The 15,621-nt window shown below is 42.8% G+C and overlaps 1 protein-coding gene across 1 annotated transcript in view; it reads right to left on the reverse strand.

The window, feature by feature from the left end:
* INSR (insulin receptor) overlaps positions 1 to 15,621 on the reverse strand; it is a 121,943-nt gene that overhangs the window by 46,263 nt on the left and 60,059 nt on the right. Inside the window, exons 3-5 of the mRNA XM_080941423.1 lie at positions 12,645 to 12,966; positions 2,273 to 2,421; positions 998 to 1,142 (exon numbers count right to left, since the gene is read on the reverse strand). Of these exons, the coding sequence (XP_080797549.1) occupies positions 998 to 1,142; positions 2,273 to 2,421; positions 12,645 to 12,966 (616 nt within the window). The remainder of the gene's footprint in view (positions 1 to 997; positions 1,143 to 2,272; positions 2,422 to 12,644; positions 12,967 to 15,621) is intronic.

Here is a 15,621-nt window from a genome sequence, read left to right on the forward strand (position 1 = left end):
CCACCTCTGTGTCTGACCTAGCATCCTTGTGACTAACATGTAAACCTTTCGGAATGTACTAGAGTAGCAGACCATCTGCTTCCATCAACCAAAACACTAAGATGATTTCTGAGGCCTACAGCAGAGATTTCCCTGGTTTTCTGATATTCACCTCTTTGATGTTTATAGCAACGTATCTTAAAGGTATTTTTGGTTTATGACTTTGTGTTCTTTTAGTATAAAAATATTCTGAGACTGTTACCACACTGGAATATGCAATTTGGGATAGCCTTTATCAGTGTTCCTGGGCCAAACTGCTCGTAACTGATTCCAGGATAGCCTATCCCTTATCCCTTTAAGGTGATACTTTTGAATTGACAAAACCAATTGGAAAAGTTTCCAAACATGGCTGCCACCAAGTATTTAATATACTCTGTTCTCAGTGTAGTGTTGACAGATGTACACACCATTAGCAAATTCCAGCCAGTACCCTCTGGCTTCCCTAGAAAGACAATAAAATAGATTTTCTTGATAAATGGGCCTTCACAAATGTCACAGGCATTTTCACTTAACAGATGCTTCATTTTGATTCAGTTGGATTATAAAAAACAAAAGCCCTAAGTTCTTCTGTATATGTGTATGCATGTGCTCACACATGCGTAGGTGAACATCCATGCTGCATGTGCATGAATGTGTTCACGAGTGTGGAGCACAGAGGAAAACCAGGCTGCTATTCCTTAGACCTTATCCACCCTGGTTTTCTGAGTCAGAGTCTCTCCCTGACCTCAAACTTGATAAGCAGGTAAAAACTGACTAACCAGGGAGCTCCAGGGATCCACGTGTCTCTGTGTTCCTAACACTACAAGGCCCACCATTTTTCTAACCCTGTGATCAAATTTAGGTCTTTATGTTGCGAAGTAAGCAGTTAATCCAAAGAGCCATCTCCCCATGCCTGCGTTCTTTTCCTAATTCATGAGTTTCCTGGTTGGCAGACTCAAACACAATCAGTGTCACATACCCAATTTCCAAAGTCTCTCCTCGAATCAGATGTAGCTTCCTGAAGAAAGAAAGCGATACCAGAGCATAGGAGCGGCGGATCTTTAGGAACCCTGAAATTTCTTCAATGAGGCCAAGGTTAGCCTCCAGCTCAGCTGCCAGGTTGTCTACAAAAAGGAGAAAATGCCCATGAGTGTCTATAGAAATGTTTCATCCACTGTGTGTGTGTGTGTGTGTGTGTGTGTGCATTCCTACAAACCTGTTATCCCAGCACTATGTGTAGGTAGGAGAATTAGGAGTTGGAAATCATCTATGACTATGTAGTGAGTTTAAAGCAAATCTTTAACTCATACAATACAGCATGCTTGCTTTTATTCTATTCCTATTTTTGAAACAAAGTCTCATGTAGCCCAAGTTTGCTTCAAATCTACTATTCACCTAAAGATAACTTTGAACTTCTGATCGTCCTGCCTCTGCATTTCCCCGTGCTGTGATGCCACCAGTGAGTCACGGTGACACGGTACTGAGAACTGGATCCGTGAATCCATGAATGCTGGACAAGCACTCTGCCTGCCTTAGCACTTCCCACAGTAAAGCTTTGCTTTGTTAGCTTGGAGCTTTTCTTACTTATCTCTTGTAGTAGAGGCTGACTTCAAACTCACACTTCAGATTCTCCCTCCGTCTCCTGAGTGCTGGGATAGCAAGTGTATACCAGCAGATTTGGTGCTGTAGAGATGACCCAAAACTCATAAAGAGAATTTGTTGCTGTCACAGAGGACCCAGGTTCGGTTCCCACATCCACATGGCAATACACTATCATCTCTAACTACAGTTCCAGGGTATCACAAACCCTCTCTTTTTGTGCACACCACATATATACCATGTACATACATATATCCAGACAAAACACTCATACACATAAAATATGAAAAATACAGATTCCTGCTGAATATTAGGAAATAAGAATTTTAGGCAGAGGTAGAACCATAAAATTTTCATTTTGGATTTTGAGGCATCTCTTGGTATGAGTCTCCTACTGAGAGGGACACTGAAGGATGTGTCACTTTATTTGCATGGTATGTTGTTTCTTTAGACAAGATTATGTCATCCAGGCTAGTCTGAACTTGTTAGATTAAAGCAATCCTCCTGCCTCAGCCTCCTGAATAGCTGAGACCACAGGACAAAAGTGAATGTGGCCATGAAAGTTGAGAGGAGAATGTGTAGAAAGCCCTGAGCTAAGTAAGCACTTCCCTGCTCACAGCTCACAGGAAGAGGGAGACCCTCCAAAAATACTCACTGCCCCCTCGGATGTTGATGACCAGGCTGCCATTGATCACAGTGCAGCCTCGGAGCTCCTGGGCAGATGTCACAGAATCAATGGTCTTCTCGCCTTCGAGGATTTGGCAGACCTTAGGACAGGGTCCCAGACATGGGGTGCACATCAAGCTGAGAGTGGAGCAGAAATACGGGGAATCAATGAGATGGACATGGTTCCCTCCCCCCATTATGTGGAAGACAGCGTGCTTCACAGGAACCCAGTGGCAAACTTAGTCTATTACTCTAAGTGGAAGTGCTGAGCTCAGCACCTGAGCTAGTTAGCTTTAACTGTCAACAGAATATAGCCTAGAGCCATTTGAGGGGTTTCAACTGAGGAATTGCCTAGGTCAGATTGGCCCATGACTATGACTGTGGGGAGTTATCTTGATTGTTGATTAATGGGAAAGGGCCCACTGTGGGTCCAAGGCAGGTGGACCTAATCTATGTGAGAAAGCTAGCTACACATGAGCTAGAAACTGAGCCAGCAAGCATCATTGCTCTACGGCAGCGGTTCTCAACCTGAGGCTTGATACCCCTTTGGTGGTCACATATTAGATATCCTACATATTAGATATATATTAGGATTCACAACAGTAGCAACATTACAGTTATGAAGTAGCAAAGAAAGAATTTTACAGTTGTGGGTCACTACAATGTGAGGATCTGTATTAAAGGTTCGTATTAGGAAGCTTGAGAAACTCTGTTTTATGGTTTCTACTTCAGGTTTCTACTTGACTTCCCTCAGAGACAAGACTGAGACCAGGCAGTATAAACTGAGACAAACCTTTTCCTCCCCTAAGCTGCCTTTGGTCAGAGTATCTTATCACAGCAAAAGAAAATTTGCTGACATAGTATATCAACTATTTGAAACCAAGCATGTCTTCACAGTGGCAATGGGGCACCCATGGACAGTATGGGACACACAGCCATATTCCCAAGAGATATTCAATACCAGCACTATCTTATCTCCAAACTGCCACAACCAAAAATATGTCCAGACATTGTCAACTAGCTCCTACAATCTTAAAATGGCCAATTATTATCCCTTTAAAAAATCATTTCCTGGGGTTTGAGAGAGTGCTCGGTCAGGGGAGTATTCCCCTCACAAGTATAAGAACCTCAGTTGACCCCCATAACCCACCTAAAAATGTCAGGCATTGGCTGAAAAGACAGCTCATAGGGTAAAGGTACCTGCATGCAGCCAAGCCTGTCAACCTGAGTTCAATCCGGGGGACCAACGAAGTGAAAAAGAGAAATCAAGTACTGAAACTGTCCACCGGGCACCATATACTAATCATGTGCAAACACACACACACACACACACACACTCATACACACAAAATAAATATATACACAGTGACAGGTTTTTTTAAAAATATCAGGCACACTGTTAGATGTTGGTAAGACTAGTACTGAGGAAAGAGAGAAAACCCTGGGGTTTGCTAGCCAGCTAGCCTAGCCTAAGAGGTGGATTTGGGCCACTAGGAGACATTGTCACAAAGAAAGTAGATGAAATTCTGAGAAAAATATCTGAGGCTCTACTCTGATCTCCCTACATCCCCTCGCACATAACTGTACATGTACAAACATGGACACACACACACACACACACACACACACACTCAAAAAAAATCCTTTCGTGGTGTAAGAAGCTTCCTTCATTTCCTGCACAGGGCAGATCTGATAGTACCATGCCTCTCCAGTGCTGGAATGGCAAGCAAAGATGAGCACGCCCAACTTTTCCCAAGGGTGCTAGGGATCAAACCGAAGTCAACATTTTACCGAGTCACTGCCCTAGTCCCATTGACTTTGTCTCAGAGTCATTCTGTAGGCATGGTTGATAAAACCATTGACCACAGGATACAACTCTATGTCACATATGCATGTGTAGGCCTGTGTGTGTGTGTGTACACACTGGGGTACATACACACTTTGTGAAGATCAGAGGTCAACTTTGGATGCCATTCTTCTGGAGCCATTTAGCTTATTTTTGAGATAGAATCTCTCACTGAACCTGGAACTTGCCATGTGGCCTTTCTGGCTGGGCGGGGAGCTCCAGGGATCATCCTGCCTCCTCCTTCCCAGCACCGTGAACATAAGTACGTGCCGCCATGCCCAGACTTCCGAAAAGAATATATGTGCATTTCTGAACTCAGGTCTCTATACTTGCCTGCTGTCGGAGCTAATTCCCCAGTTCCCCAGCCTTGGAATTCTGACTCTACCTGCCTCTCCTCACCCTAGACGACATAGAATATGACAAGTCTCAACCATCACATTACATAGTTGGCTGCAGGTAGGGGATATGCACACAATAGGTCCAACATTCCAGTGATGAGGTGGCTCATTAGGTGAAGGTGTTTACCCCCTGAGGTGAATTCAATCCCCAGGACCCACATGGTGAAAGAAGAGAGCTCACTCACCCAAAGTTATCCTCAGAGCTCTACAAGTTCGCTTTAGTTTTCTCACGCATAGATAAATACATAAATAACAAAATACATAAAAGTTCCCAGCACTTGAAGGATCAAAACAGACATTTCAGACATTGCAAGTGTGAAGCCAGCCTTGTCGCCATAGGGAGATCCTGCCCCAAAAGAACAACAAAACCCCAAACAAAAACAAAACTCATAAGCAGCAGCTACCATACCCAATCTGCTTCTCATTAATGCTCCTAAATGTATCCAAGTATCTACCACAGGCACTCAAGTGGGGTTTTTTATTATGGGCTGCACAAGCATGAGGACCTGATGACAAATTCCCAGCACCCAACTTTTTTAAAAGTTGAGAATGACACCAAGCCCTGTGATGGGACAGAGACAGGGGGATCACCGGGACCTGTGTACAGTGAAGCTCAAAGAAAGCATCGGATGAGTCATAAGGCAGGGTACTTGACATCATCCCCTAGCCTCTGTACAGGCACAAACAGACAAGAACACTGGTGTGTGTGACCATGTGCACAGTGGCTCTGTGTGTTTACTGCAGTTCCGAGTCATTCTGATGAAGCTCCTAAACTTACAACCAGCTGATCAGAAGCATGGGTGTTCTAGGGCTCTCTAAAGTATTGCTGATGTCAGAAAGCAGGGCAGTCTTGGAGGGTACTGAGACTGAGTCTGGAATGTGTGAAGTCTGAGACTTTGCAAACATCTGTCCCTCCTCCTACCTCAACTCCATTCACTGGAGACTCCAGCTCTTGGTTCAGACCAGGATCCTGCTAGGCCTTTCATCCCTGTCTCTCTAGACAATTCACTGCCCCCTCTTCCCATGACTCCTAATGCCTGGGGAACACCACCTCTAAGTATGAACAGGATGTCCTTAACTCTTTCCTGAAGGCCTTCTCAGCATTTTCTCCTAGACTTCCTCCACTGTTCTCTGTCACTTACTGGCCTGTGAAGGCCATCTATGGCCACTTTCATAAGATCCACAGACAGACACAGAAACCAAGGAACAAAACACGCACCCAACAAAGGCAAAGCCAGATATCAGCATCTAGAATCACCTCAATCACCATCTCAGATTCTTAGACACCAGCACAAAATAACACTCCTTGCCACATGAATGAGAAAGGGAACAAATAAAATAGAAAGGAGGGCCTGTTAGAGCAGTGGATCTCAACCCTCCTAATGCTGAAACCCTTTGATACAGTTCCTCATGTTGTAGTGACCACCCAACAACCAAATTATTTCACTGCTACTTCGTGACTAATTTTCCCACAGTTATGAATTATAATTTAAATAATTTATATTAATCATATGTGTCATGATCCTGAAAGGAACTGTGACCCAAAGGTTGGGAATGATATTAGAATAACACCTGACTTTTTAATGGAGACTCTAAAGGCCAGAAGGGCCTAGATAGATATTCTACAGATTCTAAAAGACCACAGACATCAGCCCAGATTACCATACCCAGAAAGACTAATAAATCACAGGGGATGTGTAAAGAAAGACATTCTGTGATAAAACTAAATTTAAGCAGTATCTATCTACAATCCAACCCCACAAGTACTAGGGGGTGGGTGAACCTTCAACCTAAAGAGGCTAATAACAACTAAGGAAACTCACGGAATAAGTAATACCAGACCAGCAAATTAAGAGGGGGACTACCACAACAAAACAGTGGCAATCAAAAACATTGTTCATTAATAATTCTCAGTATATTAGATCTCAATCCCCCAATTAAGAGGCACAGACTAACAGAATGGATTCGAAAACAGGAGCCATCCTTCAGCTGCATCCAAGAAACACACCTTCACATCAAGGTTAGACATCACCTCAGGGTAAAGAGATGGAAAAGGAAGAAGGTAGCCATTTCAATAACTAATGAAATAGATAGACTTCAAACCAAAACTATTCAGAGATAGAGAAGGATACTCTGTACTCATTAAAGAAAAAGTTCACCAAGAGGCTGCTGAGAGTCTTAATATCTATGCACCAAACACAAGAGTACACACATTCATTAAAAACAAAACAAGCAAACAAAAAAGAAAATACTGATCACATATTGACCTCTATATATTGGGATTAGGATACTTCAATATGTACTTTCATCAATAAACAGGTCCTCTAGACAAAAACTAAACAGAGAAATGCTGAAGTTAACAGATGTTATAAATTAATGGGCCTAACAGATATTTACAGAACAGTTCACTGAAACAAAAGAAAATACCTTCTTCCCAGCAGGTCATGGAATTTTCTCCAAAATTGACCACATACGTGGACACAAAGCAAGTCTCAACAGACACAAGAAAATTCAAATAACCCTGCATCCTAGCTAACCACTATGGTTAAAGCCGGACATAAAATACAACAGAAACTACAGAAACCTTGCAAACTCATAGAAACTGAACAAACCGCTACTAAAAAGAGGTAAAGGCAGAAATTAAAGACTTTCTGTAATTTAGTGAAAAATGAAAGACAGCACACGTAAACGTATGAACACAATAAAGGCAGTACTAAGGTAGATTGACAGCTCTACAGACCTGCACTTAAAAAATAGAGAGATCTTATAAAAAACAACCATACAGCAAACCAAAGCTCCAGAATTAAAAAAAAGAAAGAAAGAAAGAAAGAAAGAAAGAAAGAAGTCACTCCTAAAAAGAGTAGATGGCAAATAATAATCAAACTCAGGGCTAAAATGAATAAAATAGAAACAAAACAACAAAATCAATGTGTTGCAAAAGTTGGCTCTTTGAGAAAAATCAAAACGATTGAAAGTTTTAGACAAAAATCATAAAAAGTCAGACAGAGAAAATCCAAATTAGCCTGATTAGAGGCACAGAGGTGGACATGGCTACAAATAATAAGGAAACCCAGAGAGTTGTAAGCACATACTTTAAAGACTTGTACTTCAAATTAGAAAATGTAAAAGGAAATGACCATTTTCTCCACACATACCTCCTTCCAAAGTTAAATGAAGATCGAAGAAGCAACTTAAGTAGACCTATAACCCCTAGTGTAATAGAAAAAGTCATTAAAAGTCTCCCAACTACCACCCCCCAAAAAACAAACCAGGGTCAGCTGATTTTTAGCACAGAATTCTACTAGACTTCCAAAGAAGAGTTATCCCACATAGTTGTCAAATTATTCCACATTATTAAAGCAGAAGGAATATTGCCCAGTTCTTTTTACAAGACCAGTTACTATGATACCTAAACCACATAGAGACCCATCCAAAAGAGGAGGGAGGGAGAACTATAGACCAATTTCCCTTATGAACATAGATGCAAATATTCTCCATAAAATACTTGCAAACCAAATCTAAGAGAAAAAAAAAAAAAAAAAGATTGTTCACCCTAGTTAGACAGCTTTCATCCCAAAGATGCAAGGATTACATATGGTTCCACCATTTAAGTACACTGAAAGGAAAAAAGAAAAAAAAGATCACCTCATTAGATGCAGAAAAGGTCTTTAAAAAAAATATCTAACACCTCTTCAGGATAAAAGGTCTGGAGAGATCTTGGCTACAAAGAACATATGTCAAAATAACGTGTGATTTATAGGAAGCTCACAGCGACATCAACTTAAATTGAGGGAAACTCAAAGCATTTCCACTAAAATAGCAACAAGACAAGGCTGTTCATTTTTTCCATACCTATTCAATATAGTATCTGAAGTGTTAGAGCAATAAGACAACTGAAGGAGATCAAAGGTAGTCAAATTGGAAAAGAAGAAGTCAAAGTATCTTCATTTGCAGATTATATGATAATATATTTAAGTGACCCTAAGAATCCTACCAGGAAACTTCTAGAGCTTACAAACACTTCTTAGCCTTTCTATATACAAATGACAAGCTGAGGGAAAAATTCAGGGAAACAATACCTTTTACAATAACCTAAAAGAAAAATAAAATAAAATATCTTGGGGTGACATTAAACAAATAAGTGGAAGACTTGTGCAATTAAAAACTTTGAGATACTGAAGAAAGAAACTGAAGAAGGTATCAGAAGATGCAAAGATTTGTGATGTTCGTGGATTGACAAAGTTAATACAGTGAAAATGTCCATCTACCAAAAGCAATCTACCAAAAAAAATTCAATACAATCACCTTCAAAATTCTGACACAATCTTTTACAGAAACTAAAAGAATAATTTTTAGATTCATGTAGAAACACACACACACACACACACACCAGATAGCAAACTGATCCTGAATAATAAAAGAACTGGAGGTATCACTATCCCTCACCTCAAATAATACTGTAGAGCTATAGTAATTAAAACAGCATGGTACTGGCATAACAACAAACACACTGATCAATGGAACTGAACTGAAGACCCAGACGTAAGTCCACAAACCTATGGACACCTGATTTTGATCTACAGTGACCTGCCTGCATGATACCTTGGTGCAATAGTGGCATAAAAGTTGTAGAGCCACCAACCACTATCTGGTTAGATTTAAGGCTCATTCCATAAAATGAAACCCATGCTGGATAAGATGGCCAAGAATGTAGGGATAGATAGGCAATGGGCCTGTAGCAATAACATGACTCTTAAGGACATTCTGTCATACTCATAGGTCAGTGTCTTACTCAGCCATCATCAGAGAAGCTTTCTCCTGCAGGAGTTGGGAACAAATACAAAAACCCATAGGTTGACAATGTGCAGAGTCATCATAGTGGCTTTGGTAAGCATTAACAAATGCCTTTTATTTAAAGCCAACATCCTTGTCTTCTTTAGAATGTATATGCATGTGTGTTATGTAAACAAATGATGTTGGATATTCTCTTCGATTGTTCTCTATCATATATGTGTGTGTGTATATATACATATAGATGCTAGATAAATTTGTTAGATTTGTGGTGCATGTGTGTGTGTGTGTGTGTGTGTATGTGTGTGTGAGAGAGAGAGAGACTGTATGTGTGTGACTGTGTATGTGTATGTGTGTGTGTGTGTGACTGTGTGTGACTGTGTGTGTATGCATGTGACTGTGTGTGTGTATGTGTGTGTGAGAGAGAGAGACTGTGTGTGTGTGACTGTGTATGTGTATGTGTGTTTGTGACTGTGTGTAACTGTGTATGTGTGTGTGTATGTGTGTGTGTGACTGTGTGTGTATGTGTGTGACTGTGTGTGTGTGAGAGAGAGACTGTGTGTATGTGTGTGACTGTGTGTGACTCTGTGTGTGTGTGACTGTGTGTAACTGTGTATGTGTGTGTGTATGTGTGTGTGTGACTGTGTGTGACTGTGTGTGACTGTGTGTGTGTGAGAGAGAGACTGTGTGTGTGTATGTGTGTGACTGTGTGTGACTCTGTGTGTGTGTGTGACTGTGTGTAACTGTGTAGTCATGTACACATCACAGCATGTAGTATGAAGAGCAGAGGACGAATGTTGGAAGTCAGTTTTCTCCTTCTGTGGGTCCTAAGGTTTCAAGCTCAGAATGTCAGGCATGGTGGCAAGCACCCTTACCTGCTGAGCCACCTCACCAGCCCTCCATCTTATATACTGAGGTAGGATTCTCTCGTTTAACTCGGAGCTCATCGATTTAGCTAACGTAGATAGACAACCTGCTCTGGCAATCCTTGTCTCCGCCTTCTAAGGCAGGATTACAAGTGAGCCAACACACAACCTGGCATCTACGTGGGTTCTAAGGATCCAGATTCCTGCTCTCTCCCGTGGGTCATCTCTCCAGCCCTAAAGGCAATGCCTTTTAAACAAAGGTCTTCACATCAGTCCCCGGTCGTTCTTAAAAACTAAAATGGACAAACAAAATGATGTTTCCTTCTCCAATCTTCCTGTTAAACCTCCTTCTGCCCTCAAAATTTAAAAAAAAAATTTTTTTTTAAAGTCCCATTCAACATGCAGACTGATTTATGGAGGTCTATTTGGGCCAACAATCCTTGCTGTTTTGTTTCTTTGGTATTTTTTTTAAATAATGAGCAAAACAAAACACATTGTACTTTCAGGTTTCATAAACACTAAAAAAAGGTTCACGGGAGCTAAAATAAAGATTGTTTTCCTTCTTGCCCTTTCTAGCCAGGGAAATAAAATTTCCCACCAAAATCAAAACACTCCTTTGCTCGCTCACTTGGCTAGTGCCCAAGTCTGAGAGGAAGAATTTTGACGTCAGCAGGTCAGCTCAAGGCCTCACAATGTACGTCTGTTTCTGATTTGGTTTTCTGTTCTTTGCTGGACCCCCCCCCCCACCCCCTCCCTTTTCTTAAACCCTAAAACAAAAACCAAGAAAGAAATTTAAAAAATCAACAACAACTTGGTGAAGGTCCCAGACACTAAAATATCTCATCCAAGAAATTAAGGCCCTGAACAAAGCACCTAAGGGGTGTGTGTGTGTGTGTGTGTGTGTGTGTGTGTGTGTGTGTGTGTGTGTGAAGCCTGACTCACACCACCAAGAAGAGAGAGAAAACCCTGTTTCTCACCCAAGTGTTAGGAAATGGCTTAATGGTGCTGACCTTGGGAGAACAGCTAAGCCCTGGGAATCGTGTAAGTCCTCTCCCAGCCCGTGTGGGGGTCAGGTAGGCAGGATATGAACTACACACCTACTTTCCCGGTATAACCGTGATTCACTGAGCCAAGAAGGAGGAGACAAGTACAATGAAAGAATCCCACCTTCAACTCCCTCGGTGCAGCCCTCAGAAACTAGATGTTCAGGCGAAGAAACACTTACTTCCCTTCGGATCAACTCCACCATCAAAGCCCAGGACACAAACAGCATCAAACACACAAAGTGAGCTTGTAGATCCCTCAGTTGGCAAAACACTTGCTGTGTGAGCGTGAGGGCCTTGGTTTGCTTCCCCAGCACTACATAAAATCCGTCACACCTGCAACCCCAGCACCGGGGAAGCAGACCCAGGAGGATCCCAGACTCTGGATCTAGTGAGAGACCTTTTCTCACAAAACAAAGTGAGCATGGGGGACAAGGCTCAGTGGTCAGGAGAGATGGCTGCTCTTCTAGAGAACCTGAGTTCTCTTCCCAGCAACCGCCTGGAGGCTTACATTCACCTGTAACTTCAGCTCACGGGGATCTGAGGCACTCTGCTTGGCTCCCCAGACACCTCCATGCACATAACACGACTTATGCATACACATAAATAAGAAAAAAATTAAAAACTAAATAAAGTGGAGAGTGATTGAGGACAGCATTCAAATCAACCACCGGTCAAAACACACACACAGACACACACACGTGTGTCCACATAGATGAAGACATACACACACCTGTACTCACCTGCCACATGTGCCCAAACACACAAACAAATATGTGCACACATGTACTCAACTATACACACACAAGTGCTCATTTGCATACGTTTGAGTAAACACATAAACACATACACACATGCCCACCTTCACATCCATGAACACATACACATACACACATTTGCACACCCACCTTCATATACGTGTGCACACATAATGCATAAACACATACAAACAGGTGCCCACACAAATACCCACTTTGTTCATTACATGTGAACATATACATACACGCACACATGCATCCATCTGCACATACACATGGCCCACACACACAGGAACACATACAAAATTTTTTAAATGTGTCAGTTATCAACAGTAAGCCCATTCTTACCCAGCATACTCTGGTTTAGCACAATTTTTTTTTTCCTTGTGCATGGTAGGGGAGGTGAGGGGAAGTATTTCCTTCTGGGCTTTTGTTTTGTTGTTTTTTGAGACAAGATCTCATGCGGCTCAGGCTGGGTTTGAACTCACTATGTAGCCAAGGATAATTCTCACCTTCTGATTCTCCTGCCTCTACCTTCCGTGTGCCACCAGCCCTGATAAACTTGATGCTAAGGAATGCACTCCAGCAAAAGAGCTACATCTTCAGCCTCCTTAATCATACCATCAGCTTCCTTCCCCAGACCCTCAGCCGGGACTCACTTGCTGGAATTCATGGTATAGCCAGATGGGCACTCGGGGATGCACTTGTTGTTGTGAATGACGTATTGGTGGCAGCCAGGCTTCCGAGAATTCCTGCATTTGTAGTGAAGGTCTTGGCAGAAGCTGAAGTTCACACAGCGCCAGTCCTGGAAGTGATAGTAGGGTGGTGGGCAGGTCTCCACGCACTGACCATCCAGGTAGAAGTTGCGACAGGCCACACACTTGGTGGGGTCATCGGGTTCCGAACAGTTGCCCAGGCACTCCTTGTGGCAGCACAGGCCTTCGGCTGTGCAGCCATGTGACTTACAGATGGTTGGGCAAACTAGAGATGAGAAGAAAAAAAAAACGAAACAGCTGGTCAAGGACACTGTCCAATTTCTGACTGCACAGACAGCCAAACAAAATGACAAAAATAAAAGCCACACTTAAACAGCACTTGACACGTGCCTGGCTGGTCTGTGAAAAAAGGCCAATAGCACCCCGAAAGCAGCTCCACACTTGGTAAAAGTTAACCAACCCCCTGAGGAAGAGAGGGAAAGAGACCTCCTGACTCACAGAATTTGCCAGTTGCTACCATCAACTTCAGGATACTGACAGGAAGCTAAGGAACCAAGTCCTTGGAACGGGCACAATGTAACACACTATTAAATCATGTTCCCTATAGCCCACACAGTCTATGTCTGTGATAAACACAGTAGCAGGCAATAATTTCAAGGGCACACATAACTTGCTTCATGCTAGACCTAAGGGCTGGAGGGACAGCTCAACAGTAACCAGCACTTCTTGTCCTGCAAAGGACTTGAGTTCAGTTCCCGGCACCCACAACAAGCAAGTGGTTCACTTTTAACTCCAGCTCCAGGAGTTAATTCAACGTCCTCTTCCAGACCCTGCAAGCACCTGTTCATGTTTCGTATGCACACATATAAGTAAATATTTTCTGAAAATGCCGTACCACAGCTAAAAAGTGGTTATTGTGGATTTTAAATGTGATTTGTTTTAATCATAGATTTATATAATTTTATTAGCTTAATTGATTACCTACACACACACACACACACACACACACACACACACACACATATTACATTGCAGGGGATGGAACCTAGAACTTGCAAATGTTAAACCTGGTTTTTCACCACTGAGCTATACCCCAGTCCTCATTGGTAGATTCCAGGTAGGCACTCTACAACTAACCCATGCCCCCAACACCTCACTAGGAGATTCTAGGCAAGGGCTCTACCACTGAGATACACCCTCTGCCCTTAGATGTATTTTATTTGCAGACAAGTTCTCCATTAAGTTCTACAGGCTCTCTGTGAACTCACTCTGTAACCTAAGTTACCCTTGTGCTTGCCATCCCCCTGCCTCAGCCTATCGCAAGTTTTCAGGACCTGCAACCATCCGATGCTCTGTTGAAACCTGAGTGAGGGATCCTGATCCTGAAGAAGGTGGAGGGCCTACCGGTGGGGGCACAGCTTGTGCCTCAACTTTCGGCTGGAGAGGCTTTCTTGTTTGGTGTCATCGAATTTGTTCATAAGAGGCTGGCCTCAAACCCTTCTATCCCAATTATCTCATTGTTCAACACTCTCCACCCAAGAGACACAGGCACACATATGGGGGTGTGTCCCCATCATCAGAGACAACGTCAGTCAGTCCTCATCTTCTATCTGGTCTGAGATAGGTCTCTGCAATTTACTACAGTGAGATTACAGACCTGTGCTACCGAGGCCAACTGTGCGTGAGGTCTGGAGATCTGGATTCAGGTTGTCACACTTGTGTAGCAATAACCTGACACCATGAATCATCTCTCCAGCCACTTCCTACTCATCTCTTCTTTTCAGTCCTTCGCTTCCCAGGTTGCTTGTGAGTATCTGTGGCTTTTGTGACTCTACACAGTCCTCTGCCGTGTGCCTGATCTGCCCTCTAGGGTGTGCCTCTCTCTTTTTACTTGTATACTCTAGAGTAGGACTAAGCAGCCAGGAACCAGAGTTCTCCCAAGTTTTCAAGTATAACTCTCCCAGTATTAAGTGGGCTTCAGTCCCCAGTACCCAGTTCCACACACTGTCAGCAACACTGCCCAAGTCAACCCTCTACCATGACAGAGCTGTCCGGTGTGTAGTCCCTTCTCCCCTGTAGCATGCGGTACACTTACTGAACACACAAAGCAAAAACATATTTTAACTATGGCAAAAATACCCTAAGCGCTTCTATCTCCGGGCACAGATGTGGCTGGGGTGGGTAGGGTGCCACCTAGCAGGAACAACACACTGCATTTGAAGCTTCACCAAAAATGGGTGTGACGGCGAACTTCTGTCATCCCAGAACTCAAGAGGTAGAGGCAGGAAAATCAGTTCAGTAGTTAAGGTGGAGAAAAATCGCAGAAGATGCCTGATACTAACCTTAGACCTCCACATACGGGGGGGGGATGTTTACTACACACACTTATGTGTGCAATTTCTAATTAATTAACTAATTTGTCTGGTTGTGTAGCCATCCGCATCAACCATCCACAGAATCTCACCACTTTCCCAAACTGAAACTCTCTGGTCATGACTCTCACAGCCCTCCATAGGCCCAGAACCCATCTTTCTGCTTTCTGTCTCTGCTAGGGACTTTGGATGAGTGGAATCCTTTATCATGTCTTCCAAATTTATCCACATGGTACCCTGTAGCAGAGACTCCTATTTGTTTATTTTTAGGGCTGAATAATATTCAGGGGTGAATCATCTTCACTGACCCATTCATTTAAATGTGGCCACTTAGACAGCCTTTATCTTTGGGATATTATAAATAGTGCAGTGGACACAGGTGTGCAAATATCTGAGCCCCATTTTCGTTTTCCATGAATATATTCAGAAGTGGGACTGTTAAATATTGAGTTCACTCCCTGGGCATGAGCCATGGTCCAGGGTCTCTCACTGAACCAAGAGCTAGACTGGCAGCCAGTGAGCCCCAAAGAACCTCCTGCCCCTCACTC

This window comes from Micromys minutus, assembly GCF_963924665.1.
Source record: "Micromys minutus genome assembly, chromosome: 29".
Classification (NCBI taxonomy): domain Eukaryota; kingdom Metazoa; phylum Chordata; class Mammalia; order Rodentia; family Muridae; genus Micromys; species Micromys minutus.